Source organism: Manis pentadactyla, chromosome 8 (genome assembly GCF_030020395.1).
Source record: "Manis pentadactyla isolate mManPen7 chromosome 8, mManPen7.hap1, whole genome shotgun sequence".
Classification (NCBI taxonomy): Eukaryota; Metazoa; Chordata; class Mammalia; order Pholidota; family Manidae; genus Manis; species Manis pentadactyla.
In genome coordinates this window covers 55,321,032-55,347,842 of record NC_080026.1, presented here as the reverse complement: position 1 = coordinate 55,347,842, position 26,811 = coordinate 55,321,032, and the positions used below count along the sequence as shown (strand labels likewise).

Here is a 26,811-nt window from a genome sequence, read left to right as displayed (position 1 = left end):
ATGAAGAATACTTTGTTTACTAGGCTCTCCCCTATACCAGGTCCCCCCTATATACTCCTTTACAGTCACTGTCCATCAGCGTAGCAACCTGTTGTAGAATCACTACTTGTCTTCTCTGTGTTGTACAGCCCTCCCCTTTCTCCCACCCCGCTATGGATGCTAATCTTAATACCCCCTTACTTCTCCCCCCCTTATCCCTCCCTACCCTCCCATCCTCCCCAGTCCCTTTCCCTTTGGTACCTGTTAGTCCACTCTTGAGTTCTGTGATTCTGCTGCTGTTTTGTTCCTTCAGTTTTCCTTTGTTCTTATATTCCACAGATGAGTGAAATCATTTGGTATTTCTCTTTCTCTGCTTGGCTTGTTTCACTGAGCAAAATACCCTCCAGCTCCATCCATGTTGCTGCAAATGGTTGGATTTGCCCTTTTCTTATGGCTGAGTAGTATTCCATTGTGTATATGTACCACATCTCCTTTATCCATTCATCTATCGATGGACATTTAGGTTGCTTCCAATTCTTGGCTATTGTAAATAGTGCTGCGATAAACAAAGGGGTACATTGGTTTTTCTCATATCTGATTGATGCATTATTAGGGTAAATTCCTAGGAGTGCAATTCCTGGGTCAAATGGTATGTCTGTTTTGAGCATTTTGATGTACCTCCATACTGCTTTCCACAATGGTTGAACAAGTTTACATTCCCACCAGCAGTGTAGGAGGGTTCCCCTTTCTCCACAGCCTCGCCGACGTTTGTTGTTGTTTGTCTTTTGGATGGCAGCCATCCTTACTGGTGTGAGGTGATACCTCATTGTAGTTTTAATTTGCATTTCTCTGATAATTAGTGATGTGGAGCATCTTTTCATGTGTCTGTTGGCCATCTGTATTTCTTTTTTGGAGAACCGTCTGTTCAGTTCCTTTGCCCATTTTTTAATTGGGTTATTTGTTTTTTGTTTGTTGAGGCGTGTGAGCTCTTTATATATTCTGGATGTCAAGCCTTTATCGGATGTGTCATTTTCAAAGATATTCTCCCATACTGTAGGGTTCCTTTTTGTTGTATTGATGGTGTCTTTTGCTGTACAGAAGCTTTTCAGCTTAATATAGTCCCACTTGTTCATTTTTGCTGTTGTTTTCCTTGCCCGGGGAGATATGTTCAAGAAGAGGTCACTCATGTTTATGTCTAAGAGGTTTGTGCCTATGTTTTCTTCCAAGAGTTTAATGATTTCGTGACTTACATTCAGGTCTTTGATCCATTTTGAGTTTAATTTTGTATATGGGGTTAGACAATGGTCCAGTTTCATTCTCCTACATGTAGCTGTCCAGTTTTGCCAGCACCATCTGTTGAAGACACTGTCATTTTGCCATTGTATGTCCATGGCTCCTTTATCAAATATTAATTGACCATATATGTCTGGGTTAATGTCTGGATTGTCTAGTCTGTTCCATTGGTCTGTGGCTCTGTTCTTGTGCCAGTACCAAATTGTCTTGATTACTACGGCTTTATAATAGAGCTTGAAGTTGGGGAGTGAGATCCCCCCTACTTTATTCTTCTTTCTCAGGATTGCTTTGGCTATTCGGGGTCTTTGGTGGTTCCATACGAATTTTTGAATTATTTGTTCCAGTTCATTGAAGAATGTTGCTGGTAGTTTCATAGGGATTGCATCAAATCTGTATATTGCTTTGGGCAGGATGGCCATTTTGACGATATTAATTCTTCCTAGCCATGAGCATGGGATGCATTTCCATCTGTTAGTGTCCCCTTTAATTACCCTTAAGATTGACTTGTAGTTTTCAGAATATAAGTCTTTCACTTCTTTGGTTAGGTTTATTCCTAGGTATTTTATTTTTTTTGATGCAATTGCGAATGGAGTTGTTTTCCTGATTTCTCTTTCTGTTGGTTCATTGTTGGTATATAGGAAAGCCACAGATTTCTGTGTGTTGATTTTCTATCCTGCAACTTTGCTGTATTCCGATATCGGTTCTAGTAGTTCTGGAGTGGAGTCTTTAGGGTTTTTTATATACAGTATCATGTCATCTGCAAATAGTGACAGTTTGACTTCTTCTTTGCCAATCTGGATTCCTTGTATTTTTTTGTTTTGTCTGATTGCCGTGGCTAGGACCTCCAGTACTATGTTAAATAACAGTGGGGAGAGTGGGCATCCCTGTCTAGTTACCGATCTCAGCGGAAATGCTTTCAGCTTCTCGCTATTCAATATAATATTGGCTGTGGGTTTTTCATAGATGGCCTTTATTATGTTGAGGTACTTGCCCTCTATTCCCATTTTGCTGAGAGTTTTTATCATGAATGGATGTTGAACTTTGTCAAATGCTTTTTTAGCATCTATGGAGATGATCATGTGGTTTTTGTCTTTCTTTTTGTTGATGTGGTGGATGATATTGATGGACTTTCGAATGTTGTGCCATCCTTGCATCCCTGGGATGAATCCCACTTGGTCATGGTGTACGATGGTTTTGATGTATTTTTGAATTCGGTTTGCTAAAATTTTGTTGAGTATTTTTGCGTCTACGTTTATCAGAGATATTGGTCTGTAGTTTTCTTTTTTGGTGGTGTCTTTGCCTGGTTTTGGTATTAGGGTGATGTTAGCTTCATAGAATGAGTTTGGGAGTATCCCCTCCTCTTCTATTTCTTGGAAAACTTTAAGGAGAATGGGTATTATATCTTCCCTGTATGTCTGATAAAATTCCGAGGTAAATCCATCTGGCCCGGGGGTTTTGTTCTTTGGTAGTTTTTTGATTACTGCTTCAATTTCGTTGCTGGTAATTGGTCTGTTTAGATTTTCTGTTTCTTTCTGGGTCAGTCTTGGAAGGTTGTATTTTTCTAGGAAGTTGTCCATTTCTCCTAGGTTTCCCAGCTTGTTAGCATATAGGTTTTCATAGTAGTCTCTAATAATTCTTTGTATTTCTGCGGGGTCCGTCGTGATTTTTCCTTTCTCATTTCTGATACTGTTGACTTGTGTTGACTCTCTTTTCCTCTTTATAAGTCTGGCTAGAGGCTTATCTATTTTGTTTATTTTCTCAAAGAACCAGCTCTTGGTTTCATTAATTTTTGCTATTGTTTTATTCTTCTCAATTTTATTTATTTCTTCTTTGATCTTTATTATGTCCCTCCTTCTGCTGACTTTAGGCCTCATTTGTTCTTCTTTTTCCAATTTCGATAGTTGTGACATTAGACCATTCATTTGGGATTGCTCTTCCTTTTTTAAATATGCTTGGATTGCTATATACTTTCCTCTTAAGACTGCTTTTGCTGTGTCCCACAGAAGTTGGGGCTTAGTGTTGTTGTTGTCATTTGTTTCCATATAATGCTGGATCTCCATTTTGATTTGCTCATTGATCCATTGATTATTTAGGAGCGTGTTGTTTAGCCTCCATGTGTTTGTGAGCCTTTCTGCTTTCTTTGAACAGTTTATTTCTAGTTTAATGCCTTTGTGGTCTGAAAAGTTGGTTGGTAGGGTTTCAATCTTTTGGAATTTACTGAGGCTCTTTTTGTGTCCTAGTATGTGGTCTATTCTGGAGAATGTTCCATGAGCACTTGAGAAGAATGTGTATCCTGTTGCTTTTGGATGTAGAGTTCTGTAGATGTCTATTAGGTCCATCTGTTCTAATGTGTTGTTCAGTGCCTCTGTGTCCTTACTTATTTTCTGTCTGGTGGATCTGTCCTTTGGAGTGAGTGGTGTGTTGAAGTCTCCTAGAATGAATGCACTGCATTCTATTTCCTCCTTTAGTTCTATTAATATTTGTTTCAGGTATGTTGGTGCTCCTGTATTGGGTGCATTTATATTTATAATGGTTATATCCTCTTGATGGACTGAGCCCTTTATCATTATGTAATGTCCTTCTTTGTCTTTTGTTACTTTCTTTATTTTGAAGTCTGTTTTGTTTGATACCAGAATTGCAACACCTGCTTTCTTCTCTCTGTTGTTTGCTTGAAATATCTTTTTCCATCCCTTGACTTTAAGTCTGTGCGCGTCTTTGGGTTTGAGGTGAGTCTCTTGTAAGCAGCATATGGATGGATCTTGCTTTTTTATCCATTCTATTACTCTGTGTCTTTTGATTGGTGCATTCAGTCCGTTTACATTTAGGGTGATTATTGAAAGGTATGAATTTATTGCCATTGCAGGCTTTAAGTTTGTTGTTACCAAAGGTTTAGGGTTAGCTTCTTTACTATCTTACTGTCTAACTTAACTCGCTTGTTGAGCTATTATAAACACAGTCTGATGATTCTTCATTTCTCTCCCTTCTTATTCCTCCTCCTCCCTTCTTCATATGTTGGGTGTTTCGTTCTCTGCTCTTTTTAGGAGTGCTCCCATCTAGAGCAGTCCCTGTAGGATGCCCTGTAGAGGTGGTTTGTGGGAGGCAAATTCCCTCAACTTTTGCTTGTCTGGGAATTGTTTAATCCCTCCTTCATATTTAAATGATAATTATGGTGGATACAGTAGTCTTGGTTCGAGGCCCTTCTGTTTCATTGCATTAAGTATATCATGCCATTCTCTTCTGGCCTGTAGGGTTTCTGTTGAGAAGTCTGATGATAGCCTGATGGGTTTTCCTTTGTAGGTAACCTTTTTTTTCTCTCTGGCTGCTTGTAATACTTTGTCCTTGTCTTTGATCTTTGCCATTTTAATTATTATGTGTCTTGGTGTTGCCCTCCTTGGATCCCTTGTCATGGGAGTTCTGTGTACCTCTGTGGTCTGAGAGGCCATTTCTTCCCCTAGTTTGGGGAAATTTTCAGCAATTATTTCTTCAAAGACATTTTCTATCCCCTTTTCTCTCTCTACTTCTTCTGGAATACCTATGATTCTTATATTGTTCCTTTTCAATTGTCACTGAGCTCTCTTAAAATTCTTTCATTCCTGGAGATCCTTTTATCTCTCTCTGCATCAGCTTCTCTGCATTCCTGTTCTCTGTTTTCTAGTCCATTAATGTTCTCTTGCATCTCGTCCATTCTGTTTTGAAGTCCTTCCAGAGCTTGTTTTATTTCTGAATTCTCCTTCCTTAGTTCTTGCATATTTCTCTGCAAGTCCATCAGCATGGTTATGACTTTTGTTTTGAATTCTTTTTCAGGTAGACTGGCTAAATCTATCTCCCCAGATTCCTTCTCAGGGGAAGATGTAGCAGATGCCGAAGCTGTCTGGGTTAGTCTTGTCTGGATCATATTTTTTTTGCCTTTTCATGTTGACAGGTGCTATTGACTGTCAGCTGGGAGGGCCAAAATTTTCACTTGCTACTGGCCTTTCTTTACTGGGACAACTGCGACCCCTAGTGGCTTGTGTTGGGTAATTGCGTGTAGAGTGGGTCTTTGTGTCTTGCCTGGCCGGAAGGGAGAAATTTCCCTTTCTGTGGGCAGTATTTGTCTCAGGCTGCTTCTCTGCTTTCGCAGCGCCCGGAGGGGTAATGGATGGGGGGGCTGCTTGACTGTTTGCCTCCGTGAGGGGTCTCAGAGCTGTTGCCCAGGGGGTTAGTGCACCCGGTTTTCCCTGTAATTTCCAGCTGCTGTACTGTGACCTGGGTTGTGTCCGTCAAGCTGTTAAGTCCCTGTCCCTTTAAGACTTTCAAAAAGCCCCCGCTTTTCTTTGTCACAGGGGCATCAGCTTCGGCACCCGCTCAGAGGTCTTACTCCCTGTTCCCCCAGTATCCAGGGCCCCCTGGGCACGTTCTGTGTCTGCGCTCTGGCCCGGATGGCTGGGGCTGGGTGTTCAGCAGTCCTGGGCTCCGTCTCCCTCCCGCACTGCCTATTCTTCTCCCGCCGGGAGCTGGGGTAGGGGCGCTCGGTTCCCGCCGGGCCGGGGCTTGTATCTTACCCCTTTCACCAGGCGCTGGGTTCTCGCTGGTGTAGCTGCAGTCTGGCCACTGTCCTGCGTCTTCTGGTCTCTCTTTTAGGGCTAGTTGTGTTTGTTGTATTTTCAAAAGTATATATGTTTTTGGGAGGAGATTCCCACTGTCCTACTCACGCCGCCATGTTAATGATCTCTCTACTCTTAATGATATCTCACTTAGGGTCAGTTAACCATTTTGCCATAACAAATATTCTTAGATGAACTCCTAACAGGCCTCTTGCATATTTGTGAACCTATTTACAAATATACTTACTTTTTTTACCAGTATATGTGTATGAAAAATACACATTTGAAAACTAACTGTAATTAGGAAAACAATGCAAGAACAAAACAAGAATTTTGACAAGGAGAAAAAAGAAAGGTAGCATAAATGTCATTGGTAATGGTAGATATACGGTCACAGTTAGAGTATGCAATATGGTAATAGTGGTGCAGAAATCACTTACATAGGGTTACCTACGTTTAGTCTAAAAGCTAAAAAAAATTGAAGATAGCAAAATACACATAAATACAATAATCTGTCAGTAGTTACATAATAATAAAACATGTAAATTATAATAGCAATGAACTAAAATGTGAGGTGAGGAAGTAAAAGTATAAAAGATACAAATTCTACTGAAGTTAAATTATTATCAGTCTAAAATAGGGTGTTTTAAGTTTACAATATCATATAAGCCTCATTGCAACCACAAGAAAAAATGTAGTAGTTTCACAAAAGAACACAGAAAAGAACTCAAAGCATACTGAAACCAAAAGGCATCAAACACACACACACAAAAAACAAGACAAGAAACAAGAAACAATGGATCTACAAAGCAACCAGAACACAAAGAATAAAATGGCAACAGTAAGTCCTTACTTATCAATAATTAAACATAAATGGACTAATTCTCCAATGAAAAGGCACAGAATGGGTGAATGGATCAAAAAAACAGATGCAACAATATGCTGCCTACAAGAGACTTACTTTAGATTTAAAAACACATATAGATTTAGTAGAGGGATGTAAAAGACATTTCAAGCAAATGGTAATCAAAACAAAAATAGGGGTAGCTATACTTCTATCAGAAAAAATAAATTTTATATTAAAGATGGTAAAAAAAAAAGGCAAAGGAGATCATTATGTAATAATAAAGGTGTTGGCATATCAAGAAGATACAAAAATTGTATAACAAATATTTATGCACCCAACATTGGAGCACCTAAATACATAAGACAAGAAATAATAGAGCTAAAAGGAGAAAGACAAAGTAATACCATAACAGTTAGGGACTTCAGCATACAACTGTCAGCAATGGATAGATCATCCAAAAGAAAATCAATAAGGAACAGCAGATTTGAAAATTAATGACCAAATGGACCTAACAGACATACATATACAGAACATTGTATCCAACAACAGGAAACTGCACATTCTTTGCAAGTGCATATGGAGCACTTTCTAAGAAGAACATATGTTAAGTCACAAAATAAGTCTTAACTTATTTTGCGGAATGAAATCATACTGAATATATTTTATGACCACAATGGTATGAACCTAGAATCAGTAGCAAGAGGAAAATGGGAAAATTCATGAACACGTGGAAATTAAACAACACTCCCTTGAACAATCAATGCCTAAAAGAAGAAATTAAAGGAGAAATAAAAAAGTTTCTTGAGACAAACACAAATGGAAACACAACATGCCAGAACTTAGGGAATGCAACAAAAACAATTCTAAAAGGGAAGATCACATAAATAAACAGCAACTTTGTGGAGCAAGAAAACTCCCAAAAAGAAAACCTAACTCTACACCTTAAGGAACTTGAAAAAGAAAAACTGTGCCCAAAGTTAGTAGGAGAAAGGAAATAATAAAGATTAGAGAGAAATAAATAAATTACAGAACAGAAAACCAATAGCAAAGATAAACCAAACTAAAACATTGGTTCTTTGAAAAGATAAACATAGCTGACAAACCTTTAGCCAGAGTTACCAAGAAAAAAAGAGAAAGGTTCCAAATTAACAAAATTACAAATGAAAAAGGAGACATTATAACTAATACCACAGAAATTCAAGCGATCATATGAGGTTACTATAAACAACTATATGCCAACAACTGAATAACATGGAAGAAATGGAAAAACTCTTAGAAACATACAACTTACCAAGACTGACTCAGGAAGAAATAGAAAATATGAATAGATTATTAGAAATGAGATTGAATTAGTAATAAAAAATTTCCCAGGGAAGAAAATCTTCACTGGTGAATTTTATCAATCATTTAAAGAAGTAACTTCAATACTTCTCAACCACTCTGAAAAAAATTAAAGAGGAGGGAGCACTTCCAAACTCATTTTATGAGGCTAGCATTACCCTGAGACCAAAACTGGAAAAGATCACTACTAGGAAAGAAACAATAGGCCAATATCCCTGATGAATATAGATGTAAAAATTCTCAATAAAACACTAGCAAACCAAATTCAGCAGCACATTAAAAAGATCATTCACCATTTACCATGGTCAAATGGGACGTATCCTTGGGATGCAAGGATAAGGATAATACCACATACACAAATCAATGTGATATATCACACTAATAGAATGAAAGAAGAGAATCATATAATCATCTCAATAGCTTCAGAAAAAGAATTTAACAGAATTCAACATACACTCATGATAAAAACTCAACAAATTAGGCATGAAGGAACATATCTCAACTTAATAAAGGCCATATATAACAAGCCCACAGTTAACATCATATTCAATTGTGAAAGGTTGAATGTTTTATTTCTAAGATTAGGAGCAAGACAAGAGTTTCCACTTTCACCACTATGTTCAACATAGTAATAGAAGTCTTACCCAGAGAATTCTGGCAAGAAAAATAAACAAAAGTTATTAGAATTGAAAAGAAAGAAGTAAAATTGTTTTTATTTACAGACAACATGATTTCATATGCAGAAAATCCTAAAGACTCTACCAAACTGCTCTAGGTCTAAACAATGAATTCAGTAAAATTGCAGGACACAAAATTAACATATAAACATTAGAATTTCTATACACTAACAGTGAAATTTTAGAAAATGAAATAAAGAAATCAATCCCATTCACAACAGCATTATAAACAATAACATACTTAGGAATTATTTAACTAAAGAGGTGAAAGATCTCTATGCTGAAAACTACAAGACATTATTGAAAGAAATAGAAGATGACACAAAAAATGGAAAGGCATTCTGTGTTCATGGGTTGGAAGAATTAATATTGTTAAAACGTTAATATTATTTAAAGCCTTCTACAGATTCAATGCAATCCCTATCAAGATCCCAATGGCATTTTTTTACAAAGGTAGAAAAAAACCTTCCTAAAATGCATTCCACAAAATCTACTGAATAGCCAAGAAAATTCTGAGAAAGAAGAATGAAGCAGGAGAAACTATATTTCTTGATTTCAAGATACACTGTAAAGCTATAGGCATCAAAACAGTATGGTACTAGTATAAAAACAGACCAAAGGAACAGACTTGAGGGACCAGAAATTAACCTAATCAAACACAGCCTATTAATATTTGATAAGGGATCCAAGAATACTCAATGGAAAGAGTCAGTCATTTCAATAAATGTTGCTGGGATAAATGGATATTCGCATGGGAGAGAATGAAACTGGACCTATATCATATCTTACCTCACTCACAAAAATTAACTGGAAATGGATTAAAGACTTAAATGTAAGACCTGAAATAATGAAAGTCTTAGTGGAAAACATAGAGAAAAAGCTTCTTGACATGGGTCTTGGTAATGATACTTTGGATGTAACATCTAAAGCACAAGAAACAAAATAAAAAATAAAGTGGGACTAAATCAACTAACAAGCTTCTGCACCAATGAAGTGAAAAGACAACCTATGGAATATGAAAAAATATTTTCAAACCATATATCTGTTTCATAATTAATATCCAAAACATAAAAACACATACAACTCAATAACAGAAAAACAAATAACCCAATTCTAAAATGGGCAAATGACTTGAATAGACAATTCTCCAAAGGAGATATATGAGAGTACAATGGGTAAATGAAAAGGTGTTCAACATCAACAGTCATTAGGGAAAAGCAAATCAAATCCACAATGAGATATCACTTCATACCTGCTAGATAGGCCAAAGGCCAAAATCAAAAAGAGAAGACAAATGCTAGTGAGGATGTGGAGAAAAGGACACCCTTGTGCACTGTTTGTGGGACTATAGGTTGGTACAGCCAATTTGGAAAACAGTATGGAGGATCCTCAAAAAATTAAAATAGAACTGCCATATGATCCAGCATTTCCACTTTTTGGAATGTACCCAAAGGTAACAAAAATATTAACTTGAAAAGATATCTGCAGCCTCATGTTCATAGAGACATTATTTACAGTGACCAAGACATGGAAACAACCTGTGTACATTGATGGATAAATGGATAAAAAGTTGTGAAATATACACACACACACACACACACATGTACACACAATGGAATATTATTTATCCATAAAAATTTAGGAAACCCTACCATTTGTGACAATGTGGATGAAACATGAAGGCATTATGCTAAGTGAAATAAGACAAAGACAAATATTGTATGATCTCACTTATATGTGTAATCTATTTTTTAAAAAACTCAGAAAAAGAGATCAGATTTGTGGTTCCCAAAGTTGGGGTTGGGGGAAGAGGGAAATGGAGGAAGATGGTAAAATGGTATAAACTTGCAGTTATAAGATAAAGAAGTACTAGGGATGAAATAAATGTACAACAGGATGACTGCAATTAACATTGTTGGATGATACATAGGAAAGTTATTAAGAGAGTAAATCGTATTCTCATTATAAGAAAATCTTTTTTGTTAATTCCTTTCTTCTTTTTTTTTCTTTTTATTGTACTATATGAGAAGGTGGATGTTAGCTGTAACTATTATGGCAATCAATTCACAGTATATGTAAATCAAACCATTTTGCTGTACTCCTTAAACAGTGATGTAGGTGAATTATTCCTCAATAAAACTGGAAAAAAGTTAAAAATCCACATTTAAAAAGAGTTGTTAGTCAAGAAGACCTTACCACAATGTGTCATCAAATCTTCATGAAAATCCAAGAGTTGGTCTCGGATTTCTTCAGGACATGGACATTCACTTTTGTCATCCTTAAAATTGAGAAGCATATTGATCTGAAAGTTTGGAAAAGCAAGAAAGAGGAAGAACAAGGGTAAAAGAAAAGTGAATTCAGGGATGACACAGCAAAGAAGATCATAAAAGTCAAAGGTGTTCAAAATCTGTTTTTGAGTATTCATAAATGGTTGCGCAGTAGCTGAACAACCATTGTCTATCACTCAATATAACAAATGCCACAAAATAAATAAAATCATACAAAGCTTAGCATGTTGCAAAATAATGATATAACTTGCTTTCTCTTTCACATTTCATAGTATGTTAGACTCATATACAGAGAGTTCTTAAATCAACTAAGATCTAAATGTTATTTTAAAAAATATTTTATTATGCTTCTCCTAGATGTCCATTCTTTTCTAGCTAATTCCAACACTTTATTAAGTGTTTTAAATAACTGAATATTTTTGAGAAGGGTACAGCAGTAAGAAGGAAAACCCTAAATGTAATTGACAAGTAATATAATGGATAACTTTGGCTCATGTTAACAGTTCTATTAAGCAAATTACAAGAAATTTTCTTCCATTTGCTTTAGTTTTAAACACAATGATATTACATTAATGAATGAAGAAAAGAAAGTTTTGTTACTGTTCCATAATTTTATAATTTTCCTTTAGGAAACAATTGTAAGTCTTCTTTCCAGAGTTTACATTTGAATTCTTTGTTAAACTTTTATTTTGAGATAATAGCAGATTCATATGATATTCTAAGAAATAATATAGATACCATGCATGTTTTATCCAGCTTTCCCCAATAGTAACATCCTGCAAAACCGTAGTACAGTATCACAACTAGGGTATCAAAATTGATACAGTCAAAATAGAGAACAATTCCATTACCCCTAGGATCACTTCTGCTACCATTTTATAAACATACCCACTTCCCTCCTTCCTGCTCCTCATTCCTAATTCCTGTCAACCACTGATTGGTATCCATTTCCAAATTTTTGTCATTTCAAGAATGTTATATAAATGGAGTCACACAGCATGCATGTACACACTCCCATTTGCTCCTTTTGATGCCCATAGGGTCTGTGTAGTATCTCATTTCATTCCTGCCATTGGTAGTTTGTGTCTCTCTCTTTTTTCCATGTCAGTATTTTCAGCAGTTTGTATTTTATTCTTGTGTTTAAATAACCAGCATTTGGATCCATTGATTATTTTCCAATTATCCTATTTTCAGTTTCATTGACTTATACATTTATGTATATTATTGCCTTCCTTCTGCTTGCTTGGGTTTATTTTGTTCTTTTTCTAAATTCTGTGATAGCAGGTTAGATTGTTGATATGAGTGTTTTTCTCTTTTTTAAATGCAAATACTTAGTGTTATAAATTTCCCTCTCAGCATTGCTTTAGCTATTTCCACAAATTTTTATACATAGTATTTTCATTTTTTTTTCCCATCAATTTATTTTTAAATCTCCCTGAAGACTTCCTTCTCAAACCATGGTTATTCAGAAGTATTTTGTTTACTGTCCAAGTATTAGAGATTCTCCTATTATTTTTCATTGATTTCTAATTTGACTCAAAAAATTAAATTCTTTTAAGTTTGTTGAGGTTGTTCTATGGCTCAGAAAAAATCCATTTTCTTGAATGTTTCATAGGCATTTAAAAAATGTGTATTCTATTATTGGCTAGAATGTTCTACAAATTTCGAAGGATTCTTTTAGTTGATAGTATTGTCACATTTTCCTATATTCTTGATGAATTTCTGTCTAGGTTTTCTATCAATTACTGAAAGGGCTGTTGAAATACCCAATTATAATTGTATATTTATTTATTTGTCCTTTCAATTCTCTCTATATGTCTTCACATATTTTTTAGTTCTATTATGTAGTACATACACATTTGTCTTCTTGGTAGATCGGTCTTTCATCATTACATAATGTCTGTCTGATAATTTCCTTTGCTGTGCTATAGGCACTCTTACTTTCTTTCAATTAATTTTTCATGATAGATCTTTTTTCTTTTACTTTCCTTTTACTTTCAATTTATCTACATCATTATGTTTGAAGTGAGTTTCTTTTAGACAACATATAGTTAGGGACAAAGTTTTAAAATTCACTCTGCCAGTATCTTTATTTTAACTGGTGTAGTTAGATTATTTATATACATGGATTTATTGATATTTTATGACTTAAGTCTGTCATTTTACATGTTTTCTGTTCTGATTTATTGTTCTCAACCTGCTGTGAGCTCCTTGAACAGTTTTTAGGGTGTCATTTTGAATTGATCATGTATTTTTTAGCATATCTTTTTGTATAGTATTTTTAAGTGGTTGCATCGGATATCACATTATAAATACACAATTCTTACAGATTACTGGTTTCAATATTTTGCCAGTTTGAGCAAAGAGCAGAAGCTTTATCTCCCTTTTTCCCCTTATTATTCTCCATTTAAGACATAATTGTCTTTACTATTTTTATACATAATTTAGAACATATCAGATAGTTGTTTCAATTTTGCTTCAACCATCAGTATAATTCAGAAAACTCAAGAGAAGGAAAATGCACTGTATTTATCCATATTTTCACATTTTCTGTTCTTTCTTCCTTCCTAATTTTCCAAATTTTCTTTTATTGTCATTATTTTCTGTTTAAAGACTTCATTTAGGCATTCACTCAGGGTAGGTCAGCTGCCATCAAGTTCTTGTAGTTTCCCTTCATTTGAGGAAGTCTTGATTTCCTCTTTATCCCTAAAGAGTATTTTCACTGCATGCAGAATTCTGAGTTTTCAATCTTTTCTTTCAGCTCTTGAAAAATATTGTTTCACTTCCCTCTGGGTGCCATATCTTCTGAATAAAAATCCATTGTCACTCAAACATTTTACTCCTAACATGGTCTTCTCTTTCTCACTGCTTTCAAGATTTTTTCTTTTAGTTTTCAGAAGTTTGACTGTAAGATGTCTTGTTTAGATTTCTTCAGGTATCCTGTCTGAGGCTTAATCAGCTTCTCAAATCTCTTTCTTTATATATTTTGCCAAGCTTGAAAAGTTTGCAACCATTATTTTTTCAAGTATTTATTCAGTTCGTATTTCTTTGTCTTATCCCTGGGACTTTAATGTCACAAATATTAGATCTTTTTCTATATTTGCACTGGTCTTTAATGATCTATTTTTTTCCAGTCTATTTTCTCTGTTTTTCAGGCCAGGTAATTTTTATTGTTCTCTCTTCACTTCAGTGATTCTTTTCTCTGTCTCCTTAGTTCTGATGTGAAAACCATGTATTGAAGGTTTTACTATTTCAGTTATTGTTTTTTTTCAGTTCTAAAATTACTTCTTTTATATTTCTTTGCTGGGATATTTTCATTTTCAATTTTGAGGGAGCTTTACGATGGCTGTTTTAAAAGCTTTGTCAGATAAATTTCACATCTTTGTCAAGTCAGAGTTGGAATCTATTGATTATCCTTTTTCATTCAAGTTTTTCCTAGTTCCTGATGTAATGAGTGACTTTTTTGTTGAAATATGAACACTTCTGGTATTATGTTATGAGACTGGATCTTATTTAAGCTTTGGTTTCTTCTGGCACTATCCAGCAGAAGAAGAGTTTAGGCTACCTTGTTATTGCTGGGTGGGAGTGGAAGTCCATTTCTTCACTCCATGGACACTTGGAAGAGGAAGGGCACCTTGTTCCTGCTGGGTGGAGAAGGCAGATCCAGTTCCCCACGAGACCTGTACTCACACAGCCTTGGCTGGAAAGGGCAAGAGTGCCTTGTACCTCTCCCTCCCTAGACTCTACTGCAGGAGGGAGGCCTTGTTACCTCAGAGGGGATGAAGTCCCAACACACTGTAGCCCCAGCTGGAGCCCTCATCAGAGCCTGGTGAGAGTGGAGATCTGGACTTCCCGCTCAGTGTTTGATGGCTGGGGTGGGTGAGGGGTGGGACAGTTTTGACTATGGTGTTTAGCTGGAGTAGTTTCGTTATTACCTAAAAGTTTTGCCTGCTAGACAGTTTTGCTGGTCCTTTGGTTAGTCATACAAGGCTTTTGTTGGGTCTTTTCTTGTCTATGGCCACTGGTGTTTCTGGTTTGCTGGCTTCTTATCCTCCAAGTCTGGGATAGATGAGGCAAAAAGAAAACCCAGGGAATTCATCCTTGGGTCCCAAGTTCCACAGCCAGTCTCCTTTCTTCTCTCTGTACCTTTCAGAGTCTTCTTATGTTATCTTTTGTGTAGGGCCCAGGGTTAAAATTGTGCTTAGAGGAAGAATAGGGAAAGGCACATGCACTCCATCTTTCTGGAAGCAGAAGTCTTCCAAAAGTAGTTTAACAAATGGAGTTAATCTGGGAGAGTTTGGAAGTTTTCTCTGCTTAATAAATGCTGTTTATACCAACAAACACAATTCCATGTCTCTTTCTTCAAAGAAATTACATTCTAGAGAAAAAAATTTTAATTATGTAATTAGTCCCTAAACACTTTCATTCAGAGATATATTGGGTATAAAAGGAATTATAAGAGTGAGATATAGAAGATGGGATCTGTCAGGTCAACATTTGACCATCACAGCTATATCTTGGGAATTTCCTACATTATCAGTCCCAACCTGAGGTAGATTCCAGAAAACTCATATCCCAGACTAGTTCATTCTTTGGTTTAGGAATGTGTCCTTGTTTCTGCTGCACCCATGGGCGACCTGTGTTTGGAGATGAGCAACCAGAGGAAGACCACAAATAGGTGGTCAATTTTCTATTAAGACTAGTGGCAGTGACATTTGGCTCCTTTAGGAGGGGCCAAACATTGAGTATGTAGCATGAGCCATAGGAGTCGAGGGTTCCTAGCAGCTGAGGCAGTGCCATGTCTGCCAAAGACAACCCACCTATAGTTGACTATTGTTCCTGTTTGTAGAACTTTAGAATCTGGCACATGGTCTCCTCAAAGAGTCTACGATACACTTGATACATTCTAATAAGGTAAGACATTTGTTCAAACTAACCAAGTAGATTCTTTTGGTAAAAATAAAGAATACTGGCCAAATCAACTTGGCTAGTTTAAAGAGAACAGGAAACAAATACACTTTTATATATTTTTCAATGTATATTTCAGATATAATTTTGCAATGTATGGATCCTGAATGAACTGAAACCCAAAGATGAAAGGAAGAATTTTCATTTCACTCTCATACCTGTTCCTGAGGTGGTGACCTGAATTCCTTTGTTTTCCTGGCTGTGAGGGCAGCTGACATGTTTAAGGCTTGCATAACTTCATTGTATCGGAAACGCTGATTGTCTTGAAGTTTTGCTACAAAGTCATCTGAAAAGGCCACAATGGCTTCTATCCGGTGCCGGACCTGGCAGTCACAGAGGTATTGAAGCAGTAGGCACATCTGAAAAGATGATTGAAAAGACATGAAATTTAATTTCTGATTGTTTAAATAGTTGATATGCTTCAAATCAAAATCTGTGCAGATACGCTTAGTTGCCAACTCTTCTCCTTTACAGACAGAATCCTGATTTTGTGGAGACAGCAATGTGCTTGGTCCCAGGGGATGAAACATAATCGTATGAGAAAAAATGGCAAATATATGTCCAGCTGGTAGACACTTCTTGTCCCAGGTCTGCTTTATAGCTACAGGTGCAATGGCAAATGAGATATTTAAGAAGTTTGCTAGGAGTTTTCTGGAAAAGATTTTCCACCATTAATAAGAGACTAGAACACCCTCTTTTCAAAATGAGTATAATTGAATAAAGACTTGACCATTGGATAAAGAAGGAGGTAACACTCTTTAGGATGAAAACCATAGACTAAGGATCACAGAAAGATATTAAGATTGGGGTTCCTGATGATATCATTAAGCTAACTCTACTAATTCTAGAACTGCTCCCATCCAGACATTGCATGTAAGCTAATTCAGTGGTTTTATTGCTTATTCATTAAACAGTTAGCTGAATATTCTCTTACTGGAAGCCAAAAGGATTTTTGACTGATATAGTGTATCAGTATCAGTCTTGGCCCACTAGAAAATGTTCTGTCCAAGTTTAGGAAAACATTTAAATATGCTTAATACCAATTGTGATATAAATACTTGGCAATATTAAAGACAATTTAAAATCCCTGTGTGTCACCATTCACAGCAGGCCATCTCTGCCAATGCCAGCTCTGACGGAGACACACTGTTCATCCCCATCTCTCCATCCCCTTTGTCCCATCCCAGGGGAAGCACCTTCCTCTTGGATCTGGACCAGCGAGACAGCCTCCTAACTGAGTGAGCTCTAGTCATCCTCTCTTTCTCCCCTTATCAATCTTCCTCACAGAAGCTACACTGCTATTTTTAGAATAAAATTATCCAATACTTCAACTGAACTTAGAATAAAATCCAAAATCTGTCATGTGACTGGTTTTAGCAAATGGCTGGATTCTGTATGAACTGCCCTCTGCCTACCTTACCCTCTCATTACACTGCAGCCACCCTGGTCTTCTCCAGCCCCAGAACCTTTGTCATGCTATGTGCTCTGTGTGATAAGTTCCTAGGACACTCTTTCTAATCTTCTTCACTCTTGGTGACCTCCAGCTCATCCATGTGACCTTAGTTCAAAACTCACCATCTCAGAGAGGCCTTCCCTCACCTTCCTTCCAGTAAGCCATTCATTCTTCTAGCAACCTGTTCTTTTCCTTAAGCTCATTTAACAAAATTAACAATAAGGCATTTTAAAAGAAATACATAAATAAGTGTGCATTTCCCCCAGAGTCTGTGAGTTTATGGAAGGCAGGGCCCACATCTGTGTCCTTCATCCATCAACAAGCACCCGACTCAGAGGAAGACTTCAAACAATGCTAAGGAGTGAAAAGCAAAAAATGTGTCAATGATGCAATCATCAAATGGGTTCTAATGAACCAAAGAGGTGTTCAGAAAGGATCCTGCAGACATCTTGATAAGCACAAAGGCGAGCAATCTCTTTGATTCCTTAGAAACATACATGCTGCACATAAAATCTTGCTCTGTGAGAATGGGCATGTCTACTGATGAACAAGTGTTCTGAGGTGGGCAGGAGGGGAATGGGATAGGAATGCCTTGGATTCCAGGCACTCTGACAAAATGCTGGTTAAAATGCATCGTCTGCAGAGAGATACAAGGAAATTGTTAATGAAGAGATGGGGGAGAAGAAGAGCCGGCAGGACAACAGCCCATCCCTATTCCCCTTTCAGAGACATGTATACACACACAAATACACATCTACCCATAGATACATGCAGAAACAGAAAGTAACATGGCACACTTGCAGATGTGTACAACAGACATAGATTTGACCAAGGAAACCACCTTGAGAAAAATACTAAATTTACATTTTATTAACTATTATTGATTGGCAAATCTATTAACTCCATTCAAAATGCAAGGAAATTAGACTGGCATGTCTCAAAGCACAACAGAAACTAGTTAATTTTATGAAGAACTACCATTATATAGGCACACACACACAGGTCAGAAAAAGGGTGAAAGGCAAACTTCAAAACCTTAATACTGAATGATTCTGAAATTAACTGACATCTTTTCTTTTCTTTATTACCTGCAATTTAACGGGCTCGGGCAGTTTCATTTGGAGCAGGCCTTCCTTGGGTCTCTTGCCCACTCTGGCTTCTTTCTCACCAGCTCTTTCCGACTGTGTGTCTTCCTTGCATGGCTCTTTCTCCAGCACTTCGCTCTCCTCATCTGGAGCGGCAGCTTCCTTGAACACACTGGGCTCAATCAATTGCAAGATGTGTTTCAAGTCCTCATTGTGGAAGATCCCCATGATGAGCAGGGTATAGAAAAGCTTGATGAGTGGAACAAAGAGGAACTCAGTGGTCCCTCCGACTGGGTCCCGGGCATGAAGGCTGCCCTCTTTCACAGCTTCTGTCAGCATCTGGATGGTTTTGGCCTTTAGGATGTCCAGTGGGAACTCTGGACTGTACTGGTAACACTCATTATTAATGCTTACAAAACCTGGGGAGGAAAATTGTATCCGTGGCCTGAGGGAGGTACTGAGGCCGATCCCTGGGAGGCCATGCTTTTTGTTCTCATCAGGGAAGAGGGTGATGCTCTTGGTCTCCTCCGTCATGGGCACAATGAACTCGTTGTTCATCATAAGCCTCGCAGTGGCGTAGGAGCTAAGGTGGATGTCAATCAGCAGGTCATAGTAGCCGGCACGCAGCAAACCGGGCATGTACTGGTTTTCAATGGCATAGAGGAGCTGCGGTTCATCCACATGGCTGCACAAGGCGTGGGCCACCCGGTGGTTCCCAAGGGCACAGACGGCTGAGTACAGCCGCAGCGTGTGGTAGTGGAATTTCAGCAACTCTTCCTGCTCTGTCAATTCCAAAATGTCAACGGATCTGTAGAAGGGAGGAGGAGGAGAGTGACAAGGTGAAGGATGGAACATTTTTTAAAATTTCGAATCAGAGGATAAATCTATCTTCTTGAGGTCTGCTCCTAGACTTCAAAAGTTACAGAAAGAGACTGCTTTTTACGTTTCTATTGCATGTTTAATGTTTTTTTATTGGAATTTAAAAAAATCATGGCTAGATTTTTTAAAAGGTTTCTTCCACACAGAACTTTGTGGTGAACATTCCCCAACACTGGTGCTTGGAGCTCCTTCATCCTCCATCACCCCAATGTTTAAGGCACCCCTTTCAGATGGATATTCTTAACCTGGGGATACCTCTTCTTTCAGAATTTGAGCATGCTTTGGAAAATCCTGAATCTCCTTTTCTAACCTGGTTATCCTGGTTCGAGCCAGAAAACGTTGCCTTTGTTTTTCAGCTTAGCAAGGATACCATCCAGTATCTATGCTTTCCGAGTCACAGGCACTCTATTAAAAGCTACTGTGGCCTGATGGTGCACAATCATTTCAGACCCCACCTCCCAACTCTCAGAATCAGAAGCTTGGTGCATTACAAACCCAAGGCCAATAATTGCCTGGTCTGCATACATCTAGGCTTCCAGGAAACCACATAACTGCTGCACCCAGATGTTGAACCCAGTTATTGGAAGACACCATTGAGCAAGCCCCCTCCCTCAAGATGTGGTAGACAATGTTTCCCGTGTCTCAGGGAGGCTCTTCAATCCCCCAAAAGACCAGTGCCCGACTACTCCACCTGGCTGACAGCCAAAACATGTACCTCTGCTCAGTACAGCAACACAGGGTACCTCCACTCTGTGTTCTTATTGAAGAACACAACTTAGTTTACTATCTAATCACTCTCAGAAAACGTCAGCTTCTAGAAACAACACATAAAGACTCTACAATCATGTTGTTGCAGCCACTCCCACTCCTTCCCCCTATTGTTGACTTCGTGATACCTTGTTCCTTCCTTTAAATACCTCCCTTCCCTACCAGGCCATGAAGTCCTTTAAGGCCAAGGTCATGTCTGTTTCATTCACCATTTTATATACAGTGTCAGGAAGACAGTGGGCATTAATATGTATTTGTGTAATGAATGAATAAGAGATTTTGTAATAAGGATTTGTAGTCTACAACTCATAGCTTTATATGAGGCAAAACAAGGCCAACAAGGGCATATAACTCAATTACTAATTTAGTCTGTCTTCCCACACCAACCCTTTGTAGCAAATGTTATACTTTAATGAACTATGGCTCTTATCTGTGGGATAACAATAGAAATAACTCATTATTTTATCTGTTATTGGGACACTGCCAAGTATAAAATCCAACCCCTCCTTAGCACATGCTTCACATCATCCTGTCAGTAGATATTCTTCTTCCTTCTTCCCTGCAGATGGAGCAATCTTATGTACCCTTCCTACTTTAGGCTTGACCACATGGCTTGCTTTGGCCAATAAAATCAAAGTGGACTAACGTCTGCCACATGCAAAAAGAAACTCCTAAGAGGCCTGCAAGTGTCTGCTATCCTCCCTCTACATCCACCCTTGGCCATGGAAACTATCTTCCCCAGAGCAGGGCTGCCCCATTAGCCTGAGTCTCAGGGTAAGAAGGCACGTGAGCCACACTGACAGCCCATTCCTAATCTGGAGTAGAGTGGTGGTGGGCCCATGACCTCACATAACAGGAGATGGAAGTACATGTTTCTCTACATGCCACTGGCAGTGGTGTAGGAGCTAAGGTGGCTTCTTACTGCAGTAAAGGGTAATACATTACACTCTTTAACAGTCTTGGATGGGGAAATTTCCTTCATAGTTCAGCATTATGCTTTTACTTATCAAATATGAAGGAGTGTCTGTTCTGTGCTAAGCACTGTATACTGTAATATGATGATAAACTGTACAGACACTTTCCACCCTAAGGGAGTTTACTGACTACTTGGGGAAGGAAACCACCCCAAAATAGGTCAATTAAAATATGAACTGTGATATGTGTCATGCAGGAAACAGAGAACTGACATACATCCACTACCATCCCACATTTAAAAATATTAATTATCTGCCATATTATCAGAGCATGAGAAAAAGATTCTATCCTACAACTGGATGGCACATCACTTCTGGAATCTAAATTTTGAAACTCATGAGATTTTTCTTAGGCTTCTAAGAAGCATGAACCCAATATGGAACCTGACTTAGGAACCACATAGAATGGTGTGGTGTGGATGACAGTCTGCTGATCTTACCCCTAGCTTTGTTCTTTCCCTATCCTTACCCTCTCTCAACCTGATTCCAAAGACAATTTCTTATGCATCTGTATTTCATATATTTTGGGAAACTGACTCAAATTCTTTATGGTCTATAGTGAGAGTTTAAATTATACATTCATTACATATAAACTTATCACAGGTCATCAATATAAATTATAAATTACTATAGCAGGCGCATATGTTGGATTTCTGTTTATAGCAGGCCAACATATTAAATTGCCATTTTAACATTCTCGGCTTAGTAAAAAGAGAGAATTTTCTCCCACCAAGAAAAACTCCTTCCCAAATGTTATGTTTCTTCTGGTTGTTGAGTAATTACTTTTTTACAACATCATCAGATGCAAGATTTCAATAAAACTTTTCTCACATAAAATAGAAGTATGAAATTAAAATCTAATCATTTAAGAAGTACACAATGAATGGTATATCTTTCTATTTATTTCACTTAATGATATGTAAACAAACATTTAATGCATGAAAAAATTCACTGGTCAGATTAATTTATCTTTGGATTTATTTTACAGCATCTTTTTTGAGATATAATTTATGTAATACATAATTTATCTATTTGAAAGTTATAATTCAATGGTTTTAGCATATTAGTGGAGTTGCACAACCACAAACAGAATCCAAGTTTAGAATATCTTCTAAAATCTAAAATCTCCTCAGAAGAAACCCAGCACTCATGAGCGGTCACTCCTCAGGTCCACCACCCCCACCCAACCCCAAGTAGCCACTAACCTACTTTCTCTCTCTAAAGATTTGCCTATTAAGGACTTTCATGTAAGTGGAATCCTATAATGAATGTTTTTCTGTGACTGATTTCTTTAACTTAATAGAATGTTTTTAAGGTTTATGAATTTTATAGCAAGTATCAGCACTTTCTTTCTTTTTATTGCCAAATAATATTGCGTAGATGCACCTCATGTTATTTATCCAGGCATCACTTGGTGGGTGTTTGGGTCGCTCCCCTGGTCGGCCACTAAGAGTAATAGTGCTGTGCATCTTCGTGTTAGAAGCTTCTATGTGGTCAGGTTTTCCTTTCTCCTGAGACTGTAACTAGGAGTGGAATTTATGGATTGTATAATAACTCTACATTTAGCTTTCTGAGGAACTGACAAACTGTTTTCCAATGCACAAGTTAAATTTAAAAGGTATGAAAGAAAAATGTCAAGGATGTCTAGAATATAAAAGCAGACATAGCATCTATGATCATCTTAACATTAGAGACTTTAAATATAAGAGGACAATGAATATGCCTGTCTCTGCATCATTTTAATGCAGTGTTTGCCCTCAGAACATTTTAACGCTATTCTGGGCAGGAAATCTTGTTCCAAATCTTAGAAACATCTCCTTACTGATAATGAGCCTACTAAAATGAGATTCACTGCAATTTAATCAGTGATAACTTGGAAAAACTGAAAATCATAAAGAAAGCTACCTTTGAGTGTTTATGGTACTCTATATTATTACCATGACTGTCTAGAATGCATATAAACTTGTTTCCAAAGCCCTCAACAAATTTTCACAATTTTCTTTCCTTAACGACGTCCAGTCCCAGTTTTTCTGTCAAATAAAGGGTTGAATGAAGTGATCTCTGTCTCCCAGCTCTGCAACACTGTACCCCTGTGCTGCATCCTAAGTCAGAGTGCAGCCATAACTGACTGCTCTCTTGCTGTTGTCATAAGGAAAAGAAGAGTGAAGAAGGACGATACATTGTCACTTCACCTTTTCAACTGCAGTATGATAATTGTGTTTCAGTAAAGAAGTGGTTGAGAAATAGGTTTAAACTTGGAATATGTGAAATATGGTCTCCATGGCCCCAGGAAATTAAACACCTTAAACCTCATTTTGCTTCCCTGGCACCACCCCGGGCCCCTGGGCTGACCTGTTCTCCTCTGGGATGTGAAGGGACATGAACTGCAGAGGATCCAAACACTGCACCAGCCAGCCTTGGCGCTCACTTATTCGAGAGACATCCACCTTCAGGAACTGGTTGGGCATTCTGCTCCACAGCACGTGTGACAGAAACTGCACGTGGAGACGCGGGGGACACTGTGGCACAGGGTTTTTGTGCTCGCTCTTGAATAAACCCGCTGAGAGAGGCATCACATTCTAGAAATGGGGAAGAGAAAAAGAATCAACTTACCACACCCCTTGGTGAGGATACAAGAATGACTGCAGTTGTGCACAGGAAAAGATGATGGAAATGAGATGCACTACAAGTTGAGCAAGGTCAATACAAGAAACAACAAGGAATTAGGTTGAAGAGCTCCTGAGAGGACAGAGGAGAAAATACACCTATTTTCAGGGCAGGCATGCAGGTTTGGGGATGTTTCTTTCCCATATACTCCCCGGCACACCGAGATAACAGCATCTCCTTTATATTTGCTTGCTGAGCTGGGCTGCTAGGGTTAATCTGGCCAGCCTTTCTCCTGCTTTCAGTCCCAGACTTCTGGAAGCCCTCTCTCCCTCTGTCTCTGTATCTGAAGCTCTCTGTCTCTCTTTCTCTCTCTGTCCCTCTCATTGTCCTTCTTTGTCACCCACTTCCTCCTTACACTACCCAGTTACTCATCATCAGTTTTATCAGCTTTTCACAACCAGCATATACTAAAGATAGATCAACAGATAAACCAGACTATCAAAGAAGAAAACAGAATTAACTAGGCATTAACAACACCATTTATTTGTCCTTCATTTTCCTCTACTTCTGGTGTGTATCTGTAGCCTTCCCAGTTCCTTCAGTCTGGTCTCAGGGCAGGAGAGGTCTCTGCCAAAGCTCCCTCATTCATTTGTGACCTTGACACCACCCCGCCGGCCTGTTATGGGTCACAGGAGAATGACCTCAACTGTGCACATCGCCTTCAGTTCTTCCCTCTCCTCCCGAGCCTCCCCTACTGCACGCTTCAGAGAGCCTCACCCCCAAGCTACTTCCCCATTCTCATCTGCTCATGGGGAAAAAAAGAAAATTAAAGCCAGGCAGTGCTTTAGGCATAGCATGAACAAAGCACACAAAATCCCTCCTCTCATACAGCTTCTTTTTTTTTTATTGGAGACATTAAATACACAAAATCAAAAAGTAAACTAAATAGTATACTAGAAAAGAAGTCATGGGGGAAAAAATAAAAAATAAACAGATTAGGAAGACCAGAACATAGGGCATCAGTAATAAATATGGTGGTCAGAATTGGTATCACTGAGAAGGTGACGTTTAAAGAAAGGCCCAAAGGAGAAGAGCCATATGGATATTCAGGGATAAAATTTGCATGTGGAGGCAACAATCTGCACAAAGAACCTGAGGAGGAAGTTTGTCTGGCAAGTTGGAGGAAGATGTGGCAGCCAGTGTGCCTGGAGCAGAGGAGGGGAGAACAGTAGGAGATGGGGTCAGAGATGCACTTGTTTAGGGTTGAGAACCATTGTAAGACCTCTGATGTTTTACTCTCAGAGAAAGAAACAGGGTTTCTAGGGCTTTGAGCAGTGGAAAGACATGATCTGATTTATATTTCAAAACAGTGACAGTCACTCAGATTGTCGTCTGAGAAACAAACGGGCAGGGATGAATTAAGGAAATCCCACTAGGAGGCCACTGAAGGAACCCAGATGAGAAACAACACTGAGGAGCATGAGTATGGTGTTCAGCAGGAGTGCAGAGAGAGGTCAGAAACAGGGGATTTTCTGGTGGATGGAAATGGGCTGTGACTGTACGGGAGGAAGGTCAGGGTGACTCCAGGTGTGGGGCCTGAGCAACTGGTTTTGCTATCAACTGGCACGGGGAAGACTGTAGGTCAGGCAGGTTAGGAGGTGGTAACTGATGAACAGCAGGTCAGTTTACAAAGGCAGAGACTGAGCTCACATGGCTTAAGGAACATGCACAAGGTCACTGAGCCAGCATGATAAAACCATCTACTATATTCACTCTATGTGCATATGGCATCTCAATTTTTACAATCTCAAAACTCAGTTCAGTTGCCTTCCCTGAATTTCAGTAGGCTCTTCTGGCTGTTGTATTTGCATCCCTTATTTGTCCAACCTAAAAATTTAAATTAATCCTTGATTCTTCATCCTCAAACACCTGAATTCACCAACAAATCCTACTAATCCAATTCCTTGTCAAATTCTATTTATCTCTCCTCTAAAACATCTTCTTACTTATTATTCTCTCTCCCTTATGATTTCCATGCCCATCACTATCTTCTCCCATGTGGACAAAATTAAAGCGTGGATACCTAACTGTTCCTGAGTGCTCTCATTCTCGTGAGCATAGATATTTCTCCACATTACTACCAACACATTTTTGCAAAAGAGGGTTGATTATACTCAATCCCATGCTTAAATTTCCAGTGCTTTGCCATTGTCTATGAAATAGGTGCCCACTTCTTAGCATGCCATCCAAAGCCTTTCAACTTGGACTTGGTCTGCCTTCTATACATATTAACCTCCGGCCACATTCTGGAAGGCAGACTCTGTTACAATCACATTGAATTCTTAAACTTTCAGCAACATTCGCTATTACATATTTTTTCTTTCTCTCGCCCCCTGTCTAGAATGTCCTGTCCTAGTAAATGTTCTGAGACCTCCTACTCAACAGTTGAGAATCAACCTAAATGCCACTTGTTCTTTTAGCTTTACCTGACCCACCCTTTCCAGCTTAGCTGACCTTTCATTCCTGCTCCCAGAGTACTCTATGCTGCCACCATTCTAGCACTCACCATAATGCAGCATAGCCTCTGGTCTATGAGCCTATTTGCCAGCTCACCTGTGTGTTCAACAATTACTGAGCTATATGTAATTTGGCATTTCTGTTCTGCATAAGCCTAGTTTTACTGAATAATATATGATGGCCAAAGAGAAATCCTTCTAATGAATTATGTTACCCTAGTGACTGGAAAGAGATAAGAGACTTTTCAAATATGGCACATTTCTTTTAAAGAATGCTTTATGTGATTAACATCAGTACTAATAAAATATTGACTTCATCTAAAAAGAAGTAAATGCTATTCCCTAATAGAAAAATGACCCAAGTATAATACTAAAAATGTGTCTTTCTTACCTTTACTCTCCCCAACTCAAACTGAAAAACACTGGGACTTGTAGCTTGGGCAAAAACAGCAGGAAATAATTTTGTACTTGGCTCCACCTTAAACAAACAAGTGAATTTAAGAATATTAGTTAAAAGAAGGGGCACAAAGAAAAAAAACATTTTCTTCCTAAC

The 26,811-nt window shown here is 38.1% G+C and overlaps 1 protein-coding gene across 1 annotated transcript in view; it reads right to left on the bottom strand.

Annotated features, from left to right (window-relative positions):
• RYR2 (ryanodine receptor 2) overlaps positions 1-26,811 on the bottom strand; it is a 961,351-nt gene that overhangs the window by 228,179 nt on the left and 706,361 nt on the right. Inside the window, exons 35-39 of the mRNA XM_057505755.1 lie at positions 26,650-26,736; positions 23,488-23,714; positions 18,518-19,322; positions 16,135-16,335; positions 10,917-11,022 (exon numbers count right to left, since the gene is read on the bottom strand). Coding sequence (XP_057361738.1) covers positions 10,917-11,022; positions 16,135-16,335; positions 18,518-19,322; positions 23,488-23,714; positions 26,650-26,736 — 1,426 coding nt within the window. The remainder of the gene's footprint in view (positions 1-10,916; positions 11,023-16,134; positions 16,336-18,517; positions 19,323-23,487; positions 23,715-26,649; positions 26,737-26,811) is intronic.